At 37.7% G+C, this 24,427-nt stretch overlaps 1 protein-coding gene across 8 annotated transcripts in view; it reads left to right on the top strand.

The window, feature by feature from the left end:
- Window positions 1-24,427, top strand: part of EXOC6B (exocyst complex component 6B) — a 616,143-nt gene that overhangs the window by 417,999 nt on the left and 173,717 nt on the right. For all 8 annotated transcript variants that reach the window (XR_007150805.1, XM_047852190.1, XM_047852194.1 and 5 more), the window contains one exon: window positions 12,452-12,593. Coding sequence is in view for 7 of the 8 variants with exons in the window: in XM_047852190.1 (XP_047708146.1) it covers window positions 12,452-12,593 (142 nt within the window). In the remaining variant the exon portion in view is untranslated. The remainder of the gene's footprint in view (window positions 1-12,451; window positions 12,594-24,427) is intronic.

The raw sequence follows: 24,427 nt of genomic DNA, 5'->3' as shown, positions 1-24,427 counted from the left end.
AAAGCAGGCTCCAGGCTCTGAGCTGTCAGCACAGAGCCTGATGTGGGGCTCGAACCCACGAACCGTGAGATCATGACCTGAGCCGAAGTCGGACGCTTAACTGACTGAACCACCCAGGTGCCACTCAAATGTGTGTTTTAGAATAGCAAAATATAGGATTTGTAATGAAGAGCTCATTATGTGAGCTCTTAAAAATGGATTAAATGGGTTTAATAAGAGATTCAATGAAGCAGAAGTCAAGATAATTTAACTCAATGGTCTATAGACACCACCAAAATGTAAATGCATAGAAAAAAGAAAAAAAAATGTACTTTTAATTTAAAAAAATGAAATAGGGCTTAAAAGAGAGATGGAACACAGTTGAAAGGCATAACAAATGGGGTGCCTGGGTGGCTCAGTCGGTTGAGTGTCCAACTCTGATTTCAGCTCAGGTCATGATCTCACAGTTTTATGAGTTCCAACCCCACATCTGGCTCTGGTGGGCAGCACAGAGACTAGTTGAGATTCTCTCTCTTCTCTCTGTGCCCCTTCCCCACTCATGCTGTCTCTGTCTCTCTCAAAATAAATACATACATACACACATACATACATAAATGTATAACACTTATGTTCTTGGAGACCCAGAAGGAAAGGAGAGAATGAGCATGGTACAGAACCTTTAAAGTGTCTGCACTCAGTAACAGATCTTCAAACTGCATGAATAAAAACTGACAGAACTGGAAGGATAAATAGACAGATTCACAGGTACAGCTGATTATTTTAACACTCCTTCCATAACCAATAAAACAAGTAGACACAATGTCAATAAGGGTATAGAAGACTTGAACCACAGTAAAACAACTTGACTTAATTGGCCTTCTACCACGACCAGCTGTTTTTTAGTGTACATGGAACATTCACTAAGCTAGAGCATATTCTGGACTGTAAAACGTTGTCTCAATAAATTTAAAAGGAGTAAAATCTAACTGACTATGTTTGCCATCTGCCACAGAAATAAATTAGAAATCATAAGACATGTTTATGTAATTACCCACTTAGACATAATATATCATTGATTTGCTAACGTGTTGAAATTGTGTATGAGTGTTTATGCAGGATGTTGGTATATAGTTTTCTGTTCTTGTATTGTCTTTGCCTTTGATTTTGCCACCAGGGTAATGCTGGTCTCATAAAATGAGTTTAGAAATGTTTTCTCCCCATCTCTCTTTTGCAATAGGTTTTGTCTAGAATTGGTTTAATTTCTTCGATTAATACTTGATAGAATTCACTGGCAAAATAATCCGAGTTTGGAGTCTCTTCATTGGAAGTTTATAAAATATAAATTTAATGTCTTTATTAGAAATAAGCTTATTTGGGGCACCTGGGTGGCTCAGTCAGTTAAACGTCTGACTCTTAATTTCAACTGAGGTCATGATCTCGTGGTTCATGAGCTTGAGCCTGTGCTGGGCTCTGCACGCTGACAGCATGGAGCCTACTTCGAATTCTCTCACCTTGTGTCTCTGCCCCTCCCCTGCTCATGCTCACTCTCTCTCTTAAAAAAAAAAAAAAAAGAAACTTATTTAGTGTGTGTGTGTGTGTGTGTGTGTGTGTGTGAGTGAGAGAGAGAGAAAGAGAGAATCTCAGGAGATGTAGAGAAAGCATTTACCAAAAATGGACACCCTGTCAAAAAAAAAAAAAAAAAAACTTCTTAGCAGACCAATCTAGTCTTATTTAATCTAATAAAAGGGTATCTATGAAAACCTACAGCTAACATTTTACTTAATGGTAAAAGACTGAATGTTTGACCTCTAAGATCAGGAACAAGACAGGTATGTCTGCTCTCACCATTCCAATTCAACACGCTATTGGAGCTAGTTAATGCAAAGTGACAAGTAAAAGAAATAAAAAGAGTGCTAATTGAAAGGGGGAGTGAATGAAACGTTTTTCTTTTTATTTATTTTCTTTTTATTTTTTTTTTAACGTTTATTTATTTTTGAGACAGAGAGAGCCAGAGCATGAACAGGGGAGGGTCAGAGAGAGAGGGAGACACAGAATCGGAAGCAGGCTCCAGGCCATCATCAGCCCAGAGCCCGATGCGGGGCTCGAACCCACGGACCGTGAGATCGTGACCTGAGCTGAAGTCGGACGCTTAACCGACTGAGCCACCCAGGTGCCCCACGTTTTTCTTTTTAAAAAGATAACACAATTGCTGATCTAGAAAATCCTAAAGGATTTTTTATTTATTTTTTTTACTTTCTTCAGCACCGTATTTTCTTCTTAAATTTAAATTCAAGTTAGTTAACATATGGTTTAGTATTGATTTCAGTAGTAGAATTTAGTGATTCGTCACTTACATACAACACCCAGTGCTAATGCCAATGAGTGTCCTCCTTAATGCCCATTTAGCCCATACCCACCAACTTCCCCTCCAGCAACCCTGTTTGTTCTCTGTATTTAAGAATCATTTATAGTTTGCCTCCCTCTCTGTTTTGATCTTATTTTATTTTTCATTCCTTTCCCTATGTTCATCTGTTTTGTTTCTTAAATTACACATATGAATGAAATCAAATGATACTTGACTTTCTCTGACTGACTTATTTGTCTTAGTGTAATACACACTAGTTCCATCCACATTGTTGCAAATGGCAAGATTTGATTCTTTTTGGTCACCGAGTAATATTCCATTGTATATATATACCACATCTTCTTTATCCCTTCATCAGTCGATGGACATTTGGGCTCTTTCCATACTTTGGCTATTGTTGATAGTGCTGCTATAAACATTGGGGTGTATGTGCCCCTTCAAATCAGCATTTTTGTATCCTTTGGATAAATACCTAGTAGTGCAATTGCTGGGTGGTAGGGTAGTTCTATTTTTAACTTTTTGAGGAACTTCTGTACTGTTTTCCAGAGTGGCTGCACCAGCTTTTTATCTTGATGAGGCTCCAATAGTTCATTTTTGCTTTTGTTTCCCTTGCCTCCTATGAGATCCTTAAAAAATGGTAGTGGAACTAAGTTTGCCATATCACAAGATACAAGGTCACTATGCAAAAAATATGTCTGTTTCTTTGTGCTAATAAAGAGGGATTAGAATCTGAAATGAAAAACCAGTGTAGTATACAACATCGAAAAGCAGGAAATACTCTGTAACAAACAAAATATGTGCTAAAGTTGTGCACTCAAAACATTACCAAACAAAATTAAAGATCTAGTTAAATAGAAAAGTTTACTGTATTTATGGACTCAGTATTATTAAAATATCAATTCTCCCAAAGTTACTCTTTAGCAGCTCTTCTCTACCAGACTTCTGGGTGAGAATTAAACCTCAGTGCCCTAAGGCATCCATGATATATAATGAATTAACATTTCTTCTATGTATGTGGAATTGTAGTAGTCATACCAATCTTGAAGGAAATGAGTATCGATGTTAATAAGCTATTTTTAAAATTTATATAAAAATTCAAAAACCTAAAATAAAGCTATTTTGAAAAAGAAGAATGTTAAGAGAACTTTATACTGCCTAATTTCCATATTTACTATAAAGCTTTATTTAGTAAGGAAGAGAGTGAAGTATTGGCATAAAGTTTGACTGAAAGATCAATGGAACAGAATAGAGAGTCCCAAAATAGACTCCCACACATGTGGTCCCTTGGTTTTCAACAAAGGTGCTTATCCTGAATCACTATATTGTATACGTGTAACTAATATTACACCGTATGTTAGCTAACTGGAATTTAAATAAAAACTTTTTAAAAAAATAAATAAAAATCTATTAGCTCTTCCCCACCTGCACCCACTACCAACATGGACAATAAACTTGAACAGGTACTTTTTAGAAGAGGGTATTCATTTCACCAATATGCATATGAAAATGTTTTAATAGAATTACTCATGAAAGAATACAAATTGAAACTACAATGGTTACCTCTATAGACTGGCAAAATAGTATGAATTAAAAAGACTTACAGTACCAAGTATTGGAGAGGCTGTGGAACAACTCCCATACATTGCTCCTGAGAGTGTGAAATGGCACAATCATTCTGGAAAACTGGCAGGTTTTTTTGGGGGGGGGGGGAGGGTTGTTTTGTTTTTTGAGAGAGAGAGAGAGAAAGAGAGTGCAAACAAGCAGGGGAGAGGGGCAGAGGGAAAAAGCGAATCTTAAGCAGGCTCCACGCTCAGTTCAGAGCCCCTGAGGAGGCTTGATACCATGACCCCGGGATCATGACCTGAGCTGAAATCAAGAGTCAGACGATCAACCGACTGAGCCACCCAGGCGCCCCAAAAGTTTGGCAATTTCTAATAAAATTAAACATACAGCTACTCTGTAATCTAACAGTCTCACTCCTGAATATCTTTCCAAGGAAAATGAATTTCCACTGAAAGACTTCATTCAGAATAGCTCCCAAATAGAAACAACCCCAAATATATACTAGTAGAAAAAATTAATAAACAACTTGTGATTTATTCATACTCCTCAGCAATAAAAAAGAACAAACTATAGTTACATGCAGTCACATGAATGAATCTCAAAAACATGCTGAATTTAAAAAGCTAGGCACAAAAGAAGGCTATAGGGTTCTTTTTATATGAAGTTCAAGAACAGGCAAAACTGATCTATGTGGCTATAATCTATGTGGGTTTACTGATTTGAAAGGGCCGTGAGGAACTTTCCAGTGTATGGAAGGGTTCTCTTATCTTGATCTTGATGGCAGCTTTATAGGTTTTTATATACGTAAAGATCATCAAGCTATGTTCTTAAGATTTGCACATGTACTGTTTGTAATTATACCTCAATAAAAGCACGCATAGCAAACAGTGTTGTTGTTCTTTTTAAAGGGTTCTTATGTTTCTTGAAAGGTGACTGAGGATAAGAAAGTGAAGCAAGTGGCTAGGTCTCAGAACCAGTAAATCCCTCCTCTCCTTCCATCCACATCCTGAGTAGTATATACTCCAAGTTCTGTTTGGACTATGCTTTTTTCTTTGGACTTCTTAATTGTTTCGTGACAAGTAAGGTAGAGATTGTTTACCCTTATTTTTTTTATGTTTTTCTTATTTTTGATTACTAGGGGTAGGTAATCTTATTTTTGATTACTTATTTTTGATTACTAGGGGCTCACCATCTCATTGTAGGCTCTACTGATGGCTCAAATGACACTATATATGTTGTCCAGGATACTTTGACTACCATCCTTGGGCTTCACTTCTTTTCTTTGTTTGTTTGTTTGTTTTAGCTGTTAGGAAACTTTTGTTTGTCTAGAATGGGGATTTGTGCATGATTTTAGTGAGTGGGTATTTATACAGATTTTCTGACTTGAAGAATGTTCTTTGGGCAGGATTGTAAAGACATGAATTCAGTTGTGGGAAAATCTACTTGGAGAGGATGTGTGATTTTTTTTTAAGTCTATTTATTTTGAGAGAGAGAGAGAAAGCATGAGTCGGGGGATCAGCAGAGAGAGAGAGAGAAAGAGAGAGAGAATCCCAAGCAGGCTCCATGCTGTCAGTGCAGAGCCTGACGGGGAGCTTGATTTCAGGAACCGTGAGATCATGACCTGAGCCAAAATCAAGAGTCAGTTGCTTGACTAACTGGGCCACCCAGGCACCCAGATGTGTGACTTTTTTAGATGGTTTAAGTATAATGGTGAAGTAAAAATTTGTTCATGGAATTTCTGCAGCACATGGGAAACCAAGTTCCAGGCATGTGTCCCAGATGACAAAAACTTATGCGAAGACCCAGAGTTCTATTCCTCCAAATATAACTTAATGAATGTCCACCCTAAATAAATAGGAGACCCAGTGCTCTGGAATGAACTGGTCTTATCCATAGCTATGGGCTATTGAGGAAAAAGGAACAAGGTAGCTTTCTTATTCAATAAAGGAAAGCAAGTTAGCAATCAAAAATCAAGTTCCCTGGGGCAGGCAGAAATAAGACAAGGGTCCATATTAAAGGGGATGCCTACAGTAAAGGTCAGAATAGAAGGTTAAGGGAGCAGAGGCACCAGGTAAACAGAAAGGGAGCGCTTTATAGCGTGGCTTTACATTCTCTCTGCAGAGCTCTTACTTGCCTTGCTAGATCAGTTTCTGCATCTGAACTTTTCTCTGTTTCACAGTGAAATAACTCATTACATGACTTGAGAAAGAAAAATTTGACAAAACCAAAATGTAAGCAAGGGGGTGTTATTCAGGAAGCAAAAGCAAAAGAGAAAGTTGGTGTGAAAAAGACAGCTCTCTTTCACAGAACAGTTCCTGGCACTTTGCATTTGTCTTACTTTGAAACTTGCTAAGATTATCCAAAGAAAGAGAAATTTGGCTTTGGCCATTTGCAGTGACTAAGCCAAGATCCTTGGTGATCTTGGAGTCAGGGTCTGATCCCAGTAAGCTGACAGAGAGCTGTGGTTGGAGTCCATTCTCAGTACCTACTGTGAACTGAGCTTTCTTTTGATGCTTCCTTAATGGAGAAGGGAGAAAAAAACCTCTCGCTCAGTATCCTGGCCTTTTAGACTTGTGTGATTTTTCTTGTCCTCTCCATTCCCTTATCCCAAGTCATGGAGCAACAGAAACCCATGGCAATTACCAAAGTCCCTGTACTGGGAAGCAGAATCAAATGATTATTAAGTCTTTGGTGTCTGACAGGGCTGGGTTCACATCCCAGCTTCACCACTTGCAAGATACACTCTATAGTTTAACTCCCCTGTACTCACATGTATAAATCAAGGGTTAAATACTTCATGGGGTTCTTGCAAGAATTATGTGAGAACATGTTCAAAACATTTGGACATAGTCAATGCTTAATAAATGAAGGCAGCCAGTCTGGCGATGGTAGAGATAGTGGTGGGATTGATGATGGCGATGCTTTCTCTAAGCTCCTCACCTCTATTCATTTGTGTTCTGTGACATAGAACTTAGTATCGTGTAATTGAAGTACATGGAAATTGAAAGTAATGAATACTGGGGTGCCTGGGTGGCTCAGTTGGTTAAGCGTCTGACTTCGGCTCACGTCATGATCTCACCCTTCGTGGGTTCGAGCCCCACGATGGGCCCTATGCTGACAGCTCAGAGCCTGGAGCCTGCTTCAAATTCTGTGTCTCCCTCTCTCTCTGCCCCTCCTCCACTCACACTCTGTCTCTCTCTGAAAAATAAATAAACATTAAAATTAAAAAAAGAGAAAGTAATGAATATTAAGCTTTCTGTATGTCTTTTAAGGAGTCTGAGATTTCTAAACATTTGTCTTAATTGTGTTTGTGTCTTTGTGTAAGAAACAATAGATATCTCCCTTTTTGTAAAGAGAATTAGATACCTCCAAGACATACAGTTACGTATCAGTGTGTACCTGCTTTGCAGTTTTGATGCCATAGTTTCTTTCCTTTCAGACCATATGCTTTTCGAGAAAATGTACATGCATTATATGACAGTGCAGTATATCACTCTGTGTAAAGTATTGTGATACAAGGAAGACAGACAGTAAGTAGAGGCGGAGGTAGAGAGGATAATTTGAATTACAGAACATGAATCTGAGTATATTTTTTTAAAATTTTTTTAACGTTTACTTATTTTTGAGACAGAGCATGAACAGGGGAGGGTCAGAGAGAGAGGGAGACACAGAATCCGAAACAGGCTCCAGGCTCTGAGCTGTCAACACAGAGCCCGACGCGGGGCTCAAACCCACAGACCGCGAGATCATGACCTGAGCCGAAGTCGGACGCTTAACTGAGCCACCCAGGCACCCCAAGTCTGAGTATATTTTTGCAGTAAGTGAGTGAGTTGATTTGGTTATCAAAGAGCTACATGGTGAAAACCAAAAAAGTATTTTCTTGGGTCTTGACTCACACCCAGTGGTGATGGTTCTCTCTATGGCCATAAGCCTGATTTTGAATTAACATTATGAACTTGTCACCAGTTTACTCCTCTTCCCTTCTTAAAACTTAAAAAAAAAAATTGTAACTAGATTGAAAAATACTATGAACTAAAATGCTTTGGTAGTGGGTGGTAGTGGACTTTTAATTCATTTAGGTGATGTTTGTTGACTGTCTTGGAGTATGTAAATATTGTAGATGCATCGAGAGGCAGCATGATGTTGCCTATTGAACTAGTTCTAAGACCCTGTGACTCAAACCCGCCCTGCACCCCAGGTGTCTTGTGTGTTCAAAATATGGCAATTCTGAGCTCATTTTTCATCTTGTCTGGCATTCTACGTTTATTCTTGCAGGTTCTCCATACACGGACACTATTACAGCTTCATGAGATACAGCCTAGGTGTCATTAGGCTGATTTGAAAGTCTTCCTAGAGGTATCCAAAAGGCATTTTTATGGGCCATTTCGTCAGTTTAGGTTTTCCTAGGTCCCAAATTCTTACCCTGTCCTAGAGACGTTGGCTGTATGTTCTTGGAAAGAATCTGCTTCGTAATAAGATTACTTAATGAAGAGGGTGAAAAAATTGGTGAAACCACCAATTTTTATTGCATAGCGCGTTGCTTGTCATTGCCTGAGTCTGTGTTTATCCTTTCTTTGAACACCTATGGACAGTGTGGTGGTAATGGAAACTAGAAGTGAAAGAGAGAATGGATAGTGGACTGTGAATTAGAAAAGTCCCAAAGTGCTTTCTAGAGTTAGAAAAATATTTGACAATGAAAACATGATTTTCTGCAATTATCATTTTGTTTGGAAATAATTAGCTTGAGGGGAAGTCGGGTGAAAAGTGATTGGAGGGCAGTTAAATAACTTTGTGTGTTAGAGTAGAATAAGGCATGATCATGTATAAGTGCATTTAGCGTCATTGATTGATATATGTTGATATGGACATGAAAGCCAAATTGTGTTTCTTGGGACTATGTTAAGATTAATAAGCTATTTACTATTTTGAGTTGAATAAGGAATCAGAAGTATCAACTAATTTACCCCAAATTACACAGCTAGGGGACTTTCTGACTCAGATCTATCTTATTTTCATGTTGCCAGTCTAGTTGCGCTTCTCCCTGGCAATCTGTTTTGGCCACTGAAAGAAGCCTTTCCAATGCTATCTTCTTCAGCCTCTGGCTTAATGAGGCTTGTAGCTGTTTGATTTTCACATCTCCATGTTCAGCTTGTCGAGTCCTTTAAATATCTTGGCCTTGATAATCATGTTGGGCTACAAGTTACAAAGTATGTCCCTGCTGCTACTCAGTATTTGAAGAGTTGGCTCCTGAGCTACCACTGTCTTACCTGTTTGGGCCTAGTCTATGCCTTGGATAACCCATTAACCTTGTTAACATCTGGACCAGTTTTTGCTCAGTATTTCGGTGTAAGACAGTATAAGATTTACTACTGCTTTTTAGGTGATAGTTTAGTGGAAAGATACAGATTTAGGACTGTGTGGAAATACCCATAACTCTATGAATTTGTCTACATTTCTGAACTTCACAGAGAGCCTTAGTTTATTTATCTGAAAGAAAAAAATAATCCCAACTTCTTGCAGTAATTCTGAGAATTAGGTGAAATAGCACAAGATGCCAACTGTTTAGGCTGTAGCAAATCTTGGGCATAGAGTAATGGGCATAGAGTAATGCCCAAGAGATGACAGTTTCTTACCCTTTTTTCTGGCTTCTGATCTGCACTGCTGTCTCTGGGCATCTGCTGTAGTCTCATCTTCCTTCCTTCACTCCATTCCCGCTCTCATTGTTGAAAACCCACAGGGCTCCTCACAGCATTGATCCACCCCCTCTGATTGTTCACCCAGGGCCTGTAAGTGTGTTGAACTCCATGGCTGTCCTTGGTGTGGTGTCTGTTCCAGGTCTCCAGTGGGTTTAACTGAAAGCAAGCCTCTTATTGGGGATTTCATTCACAATATAACTCTTCTCTTTAGGATTCTGTGTACTTCCATTGCCTCTTTCTCACTCGGTCTGTGCAGTACTCCCTAACGTAGGTATTTCCATTTGTTGTCTTAAGTCATCCAGAGTGTGGATCTTCAGAACATACAAGCAGAAGCATATGCATGAGGAACACTTCTAGTATGTATACAAAATAGGGCATTGCTTATCACCCTGTTATTTTTATGCCATAAAATAATACTGTAGTCAAATAAATAAAAATTTGGAAAACATTCAATCTCACAGAGTAATCAAAAGACATAGAATCATAAAATATCTATTTAATTAGGAGAGAAAAATTTATATAGTACTCAGTGCTAGTGACTATGCAATTAGTGATACTCTCATAAATATGTGGGGACATTATAAATCAGCACATACCTTAAGCAAAGCAGTTTATAGTGAGATATTTAGGGATCTAGTTTCCACCTATGTTTTTCTTCTCATATATGTAGTACTGATACCCTAATATGGTCCAAGGAAATAATCTTAAAGGAATTATCCAAAGTATATAAAAAGGTACACAAATTTCAAAATTCATTGTGGTATTGTTTATTATATTTTTTTTTATTTAAAGCCTGCTACTTTTGAGGAAGGCCCTGGCCCAGTGAAACATAGGAGAAAAACGTTAAAGACATTGTAGTCAGAATCTGGCATTTTCATGACTTCTTACTAGACTTACATTACTCCATGACCTACTGCATTTATAATAGAATATACATATATATGTGTATATATATAGGTATACATATATACCTATATATATACACATATATATCACATTAGCAGATAAGCATATATATATATATATATATATATATATATATATATGTAAACATCCTAGATCTCTAACAACAGAAGGGTAGACATAGGCAAGTAAATTGTGGTATACTCCTAAAATGAAATACCGTGGGATAATTAAAAGAATAAATTGCAGCCACATGTATTACATTTAAAATATTTCACATTTATAATATTGAACCAAAAAAGCAAGTTGCAGAGAGACATATTGTATGATATGATAGAAAGTTTCAAAATACATAAAATTTTTTTATTATATACTTATATGTAACTTTATAATAGTATTTTAAAAATTTAGCTGGTGTACCTAGCAACAATAATGGTTGTCTCTAGGGAGAGGAAAGAAAGTGATTAAGGAGGTCATACAAGGGCTGAAACTATATTTATAATGTTTAATAGATACATAAGTATTCATCATATAATTCTGTATACCTTTCTGTATGATTGAAATATTTCATAATTTCAAAATAGAAGGATCCATTGACTAACTTGAGATCTCAGACTTTTTGAAACATTATCATCCTGTTTTTTAGAATAGATGATAAATAACAAATAAAATGGATAAGTATCTGGAAAAAAGTGGATTTCTCTTCTCTGGTTTATAGCTTAGATCTGGGACTAAGATGCAAAGTGTTTGAATCCTTTAAAGAAGATAGTAAATATTAATTTTAATATCAATATTTTAAAAATTAGCTTAGGGACTCCTGGATGGCTCAGTGGGTTAAGCATCCGACTTCAGCTCAGGTCATGATCTCATGGTTTATGGGTTCGAGCCCCACGTTGGCCTCTGTGCTGACAGTTCAGAGCCTAGAGCCTGCTTCAGATTCTGTGTCTCCCTCTCTCTCTGCCTTTTCCTTGCTTGCTCTGTTTCTGTCTCTCTCTCTCTCTCTCTCTCTCAAAAATAAACATTAAAAAATTAAAATAAAATAAAATTAGCTTACAGTTTATGTTTATAAACCTCAGTGTTCATTTTTTTTTAAAGATTTTATTTTATTTTTTTGAGTAATCTCAAAACCCAACATGGGCCTTGAACTTAGAACCCCAAGATGAAAAGTCACATGCTCCATCCAACTGAGCCAGCCAGGCACCCTTTCGTGTTCATTTTTTAAGAAAACAAAATTCATCCTCTTCATTTTTTTTTCAGGAAACCTTAATTGTTCTTTTCCTTTTTGTGTGTGTTAAATCATAAAGCAGTAAACACTTTGGTTTCTAGATAAATTAGGGCATGTTGTTTACATTTGTCTTTTAAGAATTATAGTAATTTTGAATTTTTTTTAACGTTTATTTACTTTTGAGACAGAGAGAGACAGAGCATGAACGGGGGACGGTCAGAGAGAGAGGGAGACACAGACTCTGAAACAGGCTCCAGGCTCTGAGCCGTCAGCCCAGAGCCCGACACGGGGCTCGAACTCACGGACCGCGAGCTCGTGACCTGAGCCGAATTCGGACGCTTAGCCAACTGAGCCACCCAGGCGCCCCAAGAATTATAGTAATTTTGGAAGGGACTTTTTAAAATTTATTTCTGTGGAAAAAATCCTTCTCTGTTTAATTAAAATTTTGAATATTGTTTATCTGTTGTTTAGGTAAAAGCGCTTGGATGTTAAACATCTGGGCTTTGTGAATTTTAGTTTAATGTTACAGCTGTATAACTCAGGGTGACGAAGCTAATATTTAAGATGTTGCCACCAGGTGCTATTAATCCAAGATTATTGAATGCCGAGGCTATCACGATGGAGAAAACCTTAAAGAAATCTCTAACTGAAAAATGGCTTGTCATTTTTGTTGGAATTCCATTGTAATCCATTAACATGATTTACACTCTTGTATTTCAGGGAAAAGTGGCCCAGACAGCATGTATGTCAGCTTGCAAGCATTTGGCCACATCCTTGATGCAGCTGTTGCTGGAAGCCGAAGTAAGACAGCTCACCTTGGGAGCATTGCAGCAGTTCAACTTGGATGTCAGAGAATGTGAACGTAAGATAGTGAACCACCCTTCACTTGTTTGTTTCACCTGTGTACTCACGTCTGTGAAAACCAAGAAGTTTAAGTCTGTGGGGTCTTTGTTCCCGATGGAGTCGACAAATACGGGAGACAACTTGAAGGATGTGTAGAAATGGCCTATCATCAAGCTGATTTGAGCACCCAGAGTGCCTAGGCCCACATGTAGAACAGAGATCTCTGGCCACAAACGAATTTGCAATCTAGAGTGGGAGATAAGGCAGACGTGCGTTTTATAGGCACCAAAGAAAACCTGATTAGTCTGAAGACTTCAGAAGAATGCAGTTCCCAGTCACTTTTTTTTATGTTATATTTTAAGGCTATTTTTACATCTTATCTGCAAACTCTTCTTAGTCTAAAGAACAAATGTGTGTGCATTTGTGAATCAGAAATGCTTTCTATTGCAGGTAAAAATAGAAAATGTTAGAGTGGTTTAAAAACATAGGTTTTATTTTTCTCGAGGCAGTGAGTTGCTGTGTTGATTTAGTTGCTCAGTGATGTCATCAAGGACTCAAGTTTTATTTATTTATTTGTTTGTTTGTTTGTTTGTTTGTTTTTGAGTATAGTTGACACACAATGTTATATTCGCTTTAGGTGTATATAGTGATTCAGCTTCTATATACCTTGGGCTGTTTTCACCACAAGTGCAGCTGCCATCTGTCTCCATTGAAGGCTATTACAATATTATTGACTGTGTTCCCTATGCTGTGCCTTTTATTCCCATGACTTATTCATTCCTTAACTGGAAGCCTGCATTTCTCACTCTCCTTTACCCATTTTGCCCATCCCTCCACCCCTCCTCCCTCTGGCAACCAGCCGTTTGTTCTCTGTGTTTATAGGTCTGATTCTACTGTTTGTGTGTTTATTCATTTGTTTTGGTTTTTAGATTCCACGTGTGAGTGAAATCATGTGGTATTTAGGGGACCCAAGATCTTTTGTTCCCTCTCCTCTGCCACACTTAGAGTGTGGAATTTTCCTCCTCATGCATATTATTCCTTCTCATATATGTATTGTATTATAGTCAGGAGAGATTCACATTCCCTCAAAAAAAACCCCAAATGCCATATGACCCTGTGAGTCCACTTCTGAGTATTTACCCAAAGAAAACAAAAACACTAATTTGAAAAGATACACACAGCCCTATGTTTATTGCAGCATTACTTACAATAGTCAAAATATGGAAGCACCCTAAGTATCCATAGATAGATGAGTGGATAAAGAAGATGTGGTATATATCTACAATGGAATTATACTGAATTCAGCCATAAAAAAGAATGAAATCTTTCCATTCATGACAACACAGATAGACATAGAGAGTATTATGCTAAGAGAAAAAGACAGATACCGTATGTTCACTTAAATGTGGAATCTAAACAATAAAACAAATTTAAAAAAAAGAAATAGACTCATAAATACAGAAAACAAACTGGTGGTTGCCAGAGGGAGAGTGGGAGATGGATAAATAGGTGATAGGGATTAAGAGGTACAAAATTCTAGTTATGAAATAGGGAAAGTCACAGAGGTGAAAATTAGAGCTTAGGGAGGATAGTCAATAATATTGTAATACCTTTGTATGGTGGCATGGTAACTACACTTGTGGTGAGCATTTTGCATTGCATGTAACTATTAAACCACTATGCCGTGCCATCGAGACTAATATAATATTGTATGTCAGCTATAGTTCAATAAAAAAAAGAAGAGGAGATTCACGTTCAAGACAGGAAAAAGAGCCCAGTGTCACTTATTCCTTTTATTAAGATAATTGAAACCTTTTCAGGAGATTCCTAACAGACTACTTTGTTGTATCTCATTGGTCATCATACAGTTGTACGGTCACCTCCGGCTCTAAGGGAGGCCAGAGACTGAGTATCTGGAAAAGTGATAGAGGACCATTGTAATTGGGACAGTTGGTTCATCATGAATCATGCCCTTGGAGTTGAACACAAAATTAGTTCTGGTTAGGAAGAAGAAGGAAGAAATAAAGAGCGTTCTGGTGTTCATTGTGCTGTCAGCAAGAAATGAAAATGAACAAAAATGATATGATGACTTGAAATTTTTTTTTGATTCTAAGAAAATTAAAATAGTGGAAAATACTAAAAATCTGCTAATACTTCTTCCCCACCTTTTTATTTTTACTGCCTGTTGGTTTCCCTCACTTGACTCTTGGTGGCTAGAAATTAAGGTTTTATTGGCTATGCTGTTTTTAATTACTTACTTAGTAGAGACTTCCAGTTTCAGTCACCACAGAGGAACAGGTTTCAAAGCTACCTTTCTGCTATCAATAACTGTAAAACTGGATAAACTGTATAAAGCAGTTTATTTCACGCATTGGATAGCAGACAGCACAAAGCTGTGATCTTTCAGAAAGGGGAAATGCACAAGGTAAACTTGACATTCACTCTCGTTTTCTATCAGAGGGTACTATCCAAACAGCAGCACAGGAAAGTAGAGCCAAAATAAAAAGCAGTGTTTTACATCGAAAAAAACAAAACAAAACAAAATAAAAAAGAGATCGGCATATAGGGCTGGTGAGGCAGCTGGGATTTGTGGGGCAAGATACAAGAGAGCAAGGAGCTGTTTAGAGAAGTAACTCTAGAAGTTTGCATCGGAGAGCCCTTGAGCCCTTGGTCAAAAACTAAATTGCCATGTGCAGGTTAAAATTCTGTGATTGGCAGATGAACAGCCTCTGAGGATCTGTGGGCTTAGTAGGAATGCTAGAGGTCCCACAGTGCTATGAGACATTGGAATTCTGATCAGTCAGAGTTGAGAGACCAGCTAATTATCTTGTACATTCAGTAAGACCCCCAAAAGTTAGACCTTAAGAGTGCTCAGGTTCTAGAGTAAGAGCCAATCTTGATCCACCCTAACAAAGCCTAATTAAAAGAGGCCTGACAAGATAAAGGTAATCTACCAATAAAATAATTGCCTGCCAAAACACAACTCATCTGTCTTTGAAGGAAGAGGAACACACAAAAAAATTCAGACTCTTAACCATATAGCATTGACAATTGCACAGCAAAAAGCTAAGATTGGACATGTAAAAAAACAGGAAAAAATGTGACCCATAAGAAGAAAAGACAGGCAATAGAAATAGACCCACTGATAACAGAAATGTTGAAAATAGCAGACAGAGCCTTTAAAAAACTGAATATAAACATATTCAATACTTTAATTTACAAAATTTTATATTTTGCAGAAAGAAAAACTTTTTTTTGAGGAATTTTTTAGGGAAAAAGAAAAGTAGAAAAAGAAAATAAAAGTCACCATGATCTCTCATTCAGATATAAGTACAATTCTAGGGATTATATTCAGAAATGATAATATCCAGCAGCCACAGAACTTTTTCTAGAAATAGTCCGCCAGATTCCATGCATCTACTTAGCCAAAATTGTTTTACATGCCTCTGTTTTAACCAATTAGTTACTTGGAGGATGAAAACATAATGATTGGCTAGACGAATCAAGATTGGTTTTTGCTATTTAGCATGAAGTCATCCATTTCTTAGTTTTGAGAAAAGAGTAGAACTTCACTCTCTCTATATAGAGTAGGAGTAGGCAACCAGCCAATGTCATTGGTTCAGCAACTAAGTCTGATGAATGACGGGGAAGGACTACATGACTGCATTTTGTCAGAACTAAAAGATAAAGAGGAATGGAGGTGATAAAGCTAAAATATAGGAGCCTTGAGGAAGAGGAGTGATGGTCTAGGAGAAGCACAGGGGAGGAAGGAAGATGCCTATGTTATGGCCTGATTCTGAAGTACGTTGTATGTCAAAGAAGGAGCATCTTCTACCTGAGGGAAGTAGAGGCAAATTGGTTTCCTTGGCAGAGAGCTAGCTTTCCATTAAGACTAAGAGGTGGAGAGATCACTTTATATACAGTATAATATTGTATTTATGAATGAAAGGGTGGAAACAGAGTTTGTTATCCATGCAAAAGCGGTTCCAGAGAGCCAGTACGGTATCTGAATAGCCATTTGATATATTGGTAATAGCCTTTCAGACTCAGGAATCAGCTTGAAGCCAGCATTTGTAGGGCATGACAGTACCTCCAATAACCATATTACCACTGAAATTTTTTTTGTCCATATATTGTGGAACCACTAAGTTTCATTGATTTAAGAAGTTTTAATGTTTCATTTCTGGTTGTCAGTAATTTGTCTGTCAAGAAACTTTCCACGGACATTTATTTTACTTTAAAAGAAAGAATTCTATTCTATGTCTTTTGCTATACCATCCCCCTAATTCTTTTTTTCTTTAGATGCTCAGTGGTCTATAAAAAATCTTAAAGAAATGATACATAAAATTCAAGTAACTATACAGAGGCGTATAAAAGCAGCCCCAAATGACAAGATAATTAACACTTACATCTTTCTACCCAGTGGTGTGTGCATGCGGTATTTTCTCTATTGTCTGTGAGTCCTTGGAAGAACTGTATAGGTCCTGAAAGAAATCAAACTCTGGACAAGGCAGAAAGTGAATGTACCTTGAGTGTCTGACTCTGAGGCCTGGGCTGCCATTTTCTTAGGTCCCAAGTAAAAAGAGGAATTGTATGCATTGCATGAGCCTGAGATATTCAGCTAGTGCTGTGTAGTCATTAAGAACATAGATTTCAGAGTCAGCTCAACCAAATGGATTCAAGACACCACTTATATTTAGTGTGACCGTGTGTAAATTATTTAACCTCTCACAGCCCCATTTATGAAATAGGAGTAATAATAGTAACTAATATTACAGGAATGGGATCAGATTTAAATAAGAGAATGCATGAAAGGGTTTATTTCATGGCTGGCAAAACACTATGCATTAAGTAGTGGCTTCTCCTGTTATCATTAGCAGTAGCAGCAGCCGCAGCCGCAGCAGTTAATAAATATCCAGAACTCTCAGAAGGACTTTTGCAGGTCACTCAAACCTTTGTCTATAGTGTATGAATTAGGTAGGTTTGAAGATGGCCTTTTATTTGGGTTAAGAAATTCATTTTTGTTTTTGGTAGTTGTCTGTGAAACTTCTGTGGTTGTCCTGAAATGTCTGATTCAGAACTGATCATTTTCTGATTCTCAGGTTGATGCTCTTGTGAGATATCAGTCAGTCAGCTCAGCTGTTTACTAGAAATAGTAACTATGCTTAGGGCACCATTATCTAATAGGAATGTTGTTACATAATTCTTCCTGACAGGACACTAAACCAAATACGTTTATTTTAATTAATTTATTTTTTAATGTTTTATTTATTCTTGAGAGGGAGAGAGAGACAGAGCATGAGCAAGGGAGGGGCAGAGAGAGAGTGGGACAGAGAATCTGAAGCAGGCTCCAGACTGTGAGCTGTCAGCACAGAGCCTGACGCGGGGCTCGAACTCCCAAGTGGTGAGATCATGACCTGAGCTGAAGTCCGATGCCCAACCGACTGAGCCACCCAGGCGCCCCTAAACCAAATACGTTTAAAGTGGAGGCTATTAGGAATTCAGGAGGTATGAAGAAAATATTCCTTTCCCTTTCAAAACTGGCAGTGGATATTTCTACTTTGTCTGGATTTCATCTTATACCTCCATATGTTTGTATGTCTTCTATTTGGTTTTAGATGTTGAAGCACTGGATCCTGGCAGAGAAACTGGATTTGAAATACTAGCAAGTCTTAAGAGCCTACTACTTTACCTCCTTAACCAAACTTGGGCTCTATATCATACATGTACTTCTTAGTCAGTCTGGGTCTGGATTTGGAATTTCCTAAGCTTTCTCTTTGTGCCTTCTAAATAAAGAGGTCTAGGTTCATGGCCAAGCTCAACTACTTATTTACAGCATTAATTTAGTAATATGTTCACTTATTCAACAAATACATATGGAGCCCCTTCTTTGTGCAGAGTACCATGCTGGAGACTGGAGATAAAATGGGAAACAGTGGATTTTAAATAGGACAGTGACTGATTAGATTTGTATTTGTATTATTTTTTATTTTACTTTACTTTATTTCATTTTCTTTTATTCTATTTTATTTTACTTCTATTCTATTCTATTCTATTCTATTCTATTCTATTCTATTCTACTCTATTCTTTGGGTTAGATTTATGTTTTTAAAAGGGATTCTGCAGTTTATCAGGAGCCTTCAAGACCAGTAATAGGTCTACGTCAGGATAGAGATGAGTCGAGAGCCTCAGCCTATTTCTGCACAATAATTCAAGCTATGGAAATAAATGGATCAACTCATTTAACCTCCCTGAGTCCATCAATAAACTAGAAATACTAATCCCTGCCCTATTTGTCTCACAGTATTGTTAGGAAGTGAAATGAGATAATATATATAAAATCATTTACAAACATCCATGGAAATTTTACATATTACGGAATCATTTCTTTACCCCTATACTTTTATGTGTGTTTTTTCCTTTTCTTTCTCACTTCCACTGTTATATGGTTTATGGTGTTAAATATTTTCAGTTTTTAGTTATCTACTCAGGTCCCTAAATTATTCAAAAGACTGGTATATTAAAAGTATGATATAATTAACCTAAATCTGGGGCACATTTGTTTGCAAAGAGATACAGCAGGAATTGAATCTTTTAAAATTTAGAAGAGTCCATTTCCCAGGGTCCATCAGTCTTTTGCACAGAATAAACTGGGCCTTAGAATAAGAAGGTAAGAGAGGATGCACCTTGTTGTACTCTCAGTTCTTTGGTGGTTGAGTAAATCTGTCCTTGGTTAACTGTTTGGGGAAGGGCTCCAGAGTCTTCCACTTTGCCATTCTTACCATAATAACCCTCACCACTTTACAAGTCAGGAATCCAATGTGGATCTGCCTAAACTTGGGATTTTGGAAAACAACTTCAGAGTAAATTCATGACCTCACTGAGCCTACTGTGATAGAACATAATGGCAGAACACCACTTGTCACTTACCCTCCATAAGTCCCTACTCTAACTGAAAGATCAGATAGCTTTCTGCATCCCTTAAAGAATTAGCTTTAGCTCAGAGGCGCCTGGGTGACTCAGCTTCAACTCAGGTCATGATCTCACAGTTTGTGAGTTTGAGCCCCGCATCAGGCTCTGTACTGACAGCTCAGAGCCTGGAGCCTGCTTCAGATTCTGTGTCTTCATCTCTCTTTGCCCATCCTGCCACCCCCTCTCTCAGAAATAAATAAACATTAAAAAGAATTAATTTTAGTAGTTCCTAAAAAGTTTTAACATTTTAGTGTCTTTGTATATATTCACTAAAATGAATGGCTTCGAGTCCCCTTGTGGTATAGACTCAGGTGTGTTTTAGCTAAAGGTAATCAGGCAAACCTTTATAGGCTTGCTTAGGATTTTGCCACTGGGGCTTCAGAACTAAAGAATCTTCATAAAGTGGTCTCTGTGAACCTTAAATGCAAGGCCCAAACAACTGCCAGTTGGGATAAATGTACTCACTTGTTTTGATTCTCTGTACTACGTGAGTCCACCTATCCTTGACTTCCAATTCCATATAGTTCATTATCTACCTTCGGTCACTCACATATGAGTCTCTCTTAGGGCATTAGGCATTCCTTTACCTACCCCTTCTCGATGTGAGGGAGAGAGAACAGAGTCCTCAGGACCCTGGTGAGAAACATAAGGAAAGCATATGTGACAGATCCACACTGTATCATTCTTCCTTTGCGGCCTTTGAAGTTTATATTATGCAAATGCAGTCCTGGCCCTTAAATAACATCTAAGCCAGTGTTAAACCCAAATCTGCATCAGCCGACCAACCAAACTGTTAAAATAACTGCTAGCCAGTACATTCAAGCAAGCCTCTCCAGCGAGATGCCCCATAGTAATTAGTCAGTCAAGATTATGTTTAGTTGTCCTTGAATAAGTAATGCAGAATGCATATCCATACAGTTTTCCCTGTTTTTGCAGGGATTCCCTAGAACACTCTTACATTTCCATCTGGATATAATTTTTTTCTTCTTTACCTTTATTTTGCATATCACCCTTTGAGCCCGTGTTTATTTAGATCTGAGTCACAGGACAAGATTCAATAAGGAGTGGGACATAGAGCAGGCTGCTATCTTCTCTGGCAAAGAGGATGCAATGGAAAGCCTTCTGGAGAAGGGGAGGGATCAAGGTTCCCCAATTTATTGCAGTACTCTTGCATTTACCAAAGAAATATGGTGAGATTATGAAGACAGCTGGAATATCAGTACATAACTTGAAAGATCAATTTATGCACTTCATTTTCAACTCACTCAGCTATTCTGCTGCAGATAGAGGGGTACTGCAATAGAGCCTCACGATGGCTGTTTTCTTGGATGTTTGAGCTCCACGTTCTACCAGGGATCAGAGTTTGCCCCATTTTCTTGTTTGCCCAGTGTCGTTAAAAGATTTCACATGACTCATATTCTTCAATTTCTTTAACTTGATCGGTGACAGCACAGCTTTGTCCTCCAAAGCTTCACCCGAAGTGAGAACTTGTTCCCTGATGACTTAAGATAATACCTTAATTATGAGCTTGGCTGCCACATTCCTCAGACTGTTGACTTCCTGGGAAACCATGGGAGGTCTCAGTGCCCTTTTCCCTGCCATAACCTGCTAACCAATTTCCAACAGTCTACTTTTTCTCCAAAGTCTTTGTTTGCCAGCTCGATCCCTAATAATCTGTCTTAATTAAGAGTATGTTTATTTGCAAGGAACAGAAATCTCTTCAAACCAGTTCAAGAATAAAGGAAAGCTTATTTTAAATATATGCATTTCATAGAATCCAAGAAAAAGGTAAACAGTAAATCAGTTAAGTTAGGGATCCTGTTTACCCTGATTGTTCCTGTCTCCTTAGCACCTAGCACAGTGCCTGACATATGGTGCTTGCTTAATATTTATTGAATGAATAAAAATGATTCAGTTAGCAACTGCTTCCATTTCTGGAGCTCTTCGTCAGCTCTGAGGATGGGAGGGAGTATAAGTAGGAAGTCGCTCGGATGGATGGCATAGCAAGACAGCCTGGGATATAGTTGGAATCCTAAGGAATATTCTTTTAGGAGGATGTACAACTGGCAAGGCAAAGATTAGCAACTTTAGTACACATATCCTACCACCAATTTCTATGGATTATAAAGCCATCTTGCCATCAACAATCAGTCATCAATATATAAGCTGCGTAATACGTAGTGATTAAAATTGTAGGTGATAGATTGGTCTTTGAAACCTGGATCTTCATTTTAGTGGTCTGGGTATGCTTAACTCCCTTAGTTTCTTTATTTGTAAAATGAAATTACAATTGGTGTAAATCATAGACTTGTTATGATGATTAAGTTATTACTCATAGTAAATGCTCAATAACTGTCCTCATTGTCACTGTTATCATTATCATTAGAAAGACTAGTAGGCTGGAAGTCAGGAAACTTGTATTATAACCTCACTGCTGCCACCAACTAGTTGTACGGTCTTGAAAATTCTTTAAACCTGTTTGGGCTTGAGGCTTCTCATTTATAAAATGAGAACGTTGGGCTGCATGATTTCTAAATTTCTGTTTAGTTTAAAGATAACATTATTTATTGTGGGAGGAAAGATCGTGTGGATATTTTTATGTCTGTAGAGAGTTGTTGTAAGGATTAAATGAAATAATGCGCATGAAATGATTTACAGATCCTATATACATGAATGTTTGTAAGCATTAGTAAGTATTACATGTTTATTAGAGCTTTCATTATTAGTTATGTACAATGCCATGGTCCCCAGGGGACTTATCCTCAGAGTATATGGAAGCAGAAAGCAGGCTTTGAGTGATTTCTGTCAGGGGCTCTTATAAATTCATTGACCCTTGGAATAGATCAATAATTGTTTCCTCAAAGACACTTTCTATATAATTCTTTAAGGCAGGATTGCTTCAGAGTCTGTTTTATACTATTTACCTTTGGATAACATTGGCTTAGGAAGAAGTCAAGCTGTATAGTCCAGACCTGAAGCACTACAGTCACCTGTGAAGATATTAGTGTGGTCTTGGGTCAAATCGCAATTGCAACAATGAAACATATTAGTTAAGCAGTCCTGAATTTCAGAAGACACTAAAGAGTATGAACACATCTCTTGGAGACTCGGTTATCGGGACAGGAATACTGGTAGAAATAGATTTAAAGAAGAGAAGTTGGCTCTCTACAACATTAAATGAATCTTGGAAATGTTAAATCATTGTAACAAATGGCACCATTTCATAAGGGATTCTTGTGAAAAGTTTAGAATTTTCTTCCTTTCCAATTCAAATATATTTTTTATACTTTATCGAAAGGACACTTTTCAGATTGTATCTTAAGCATTTGGTACCTCTTCAAATCTTAAAAAGAGAGCCATCCTAAGAATATAAGGTTTGAGGAGTGACAAAAGGAGGAAATTTGAGCTTAGTTAAGTTTTAAATCTGATCTCTCTGGGTTATATTAAAATAACAGATGCTTCTTTTCATATGGCCTGTATAGTGCTTGAAGATGCAAATGTCCTATGGGTAGGCTATTGAAGGACATTTTGTGTGTTTCAGTATCATTAATTTCAGATCCCTTAGCTTCTATCTTGAGCCTCATCTTTATGAATTATAATTTTAAAACAAGCTTTTGCTTTCTGCTCTCTTTCATCTGAGAAACATTAAGGTAAGAAGATTAATGATAGACTTTGGGTTCATATGCAGAAAAATAAACTTGTTTTTTTATAATTTGCAGTGCTGTGCACATGTGAAAATCTAAGGGTAATTAGTCATTAATGCTTTTAATATGATGGAGACAATAACTCATTCCATGAAGCAAACTCCGTGGCTAATGAATTTTGTCTTTTGGTTGATTGACTGGTTAATGGAATCAGAAAAATATTTTCTATCTCTTCTTTACAGTAATGCTTTCATTCTCTACTGGAAGTATATAGGAATTTGCGTAGCCAGTCTTAACAGAGTGTATTTTTGTTTATTCATTTTATCGTTTGTTTTCCCCTTTTCTCAGTTTCATTTTCTATTCCTATTTCTAATTCTCATTTTGATTCAGTATCTTCAGTGAAACTTACAGATTTGCAGGGGAAGATTCATTAAGTTGGCAATCGTGTATATATACATACACACACACGCGCGCGCGCGCGCGCACACACACACACACACACACACACACACACATACACACACACACACAGTAATCAAGAGTTCATTCTCTACATTCTTTGTTTTCTCTGCAAGACCTGGAACACTGTATATAGTTTATACAAGGAGTCAGATGTAAAACTCAAGTATTTGGGCTGAAAATAGAGGCCATAGTCTGGAATCATTTTGTCAGGTACACAGCTCCCAATCAACGTATTGTGCAAAAGTTTCTTTGGGAACTTACGGATTACATGGCTTTGTCCCTCCCCCACTCCCAGATCCCTACCAGTTCTTCTTAATGCAGGACTGAGCTTGGATTTTCAGATCTAAAATAATGTGGGAAGAGCACACACTGCAACTATCTTCCTTCTATCCAAAATAGGCAGTACAAAAGCCATGCTTTGTTTGCTGTTGTTTTCCCATGACTATAATGCTTGTCATGCTAGGTGCTATGCTATTATGATGTGCCTTTCTGCTATGGAGTACCCAAACAGAAGTCTTCCCTGCCATGAAAATGGCAATATCACTTCTCTTTGACTGTGGATGATGGGCCCTGTACCTTCTGAGAGGACTCTTGTCAGACATGGGTCAGTGAGTAGTGCCCACTCAGCAGTTATTCTGGCTTATGGGCTGAAGTTCCTTGAATTCCAGAAGAGAAGGAAGTCATTGTCTCTCTGAGCCCATTGCCAGACACCTGGTCATTTGATAGTAGGTGCTGCCAACCTGAGCAGCGAGGGCAGGCGACCTGCTCTTCCTCA

Source organism: Prionailurus viverrinus, chromosome A3 (genome assembly GCF_022837055.1).
Source record: "Prionailurus viverrinus isolate Anna chromosome A3, UM_Priviv_1.0, whole genome shotgun sequence".
In the NCBI taxonomy this organism is placed as follows: Eukaryota; Metazoa; Chordata; class Mammalia; order Carnivora; family Felidae; genus Prionailurus; species Prionailurus viverrinus.
The sequence above is the reverse complement of the archived record's forward strand: the minus strand, read 5'-3'. Positions and strand labels throughout refer to the sequence as shown.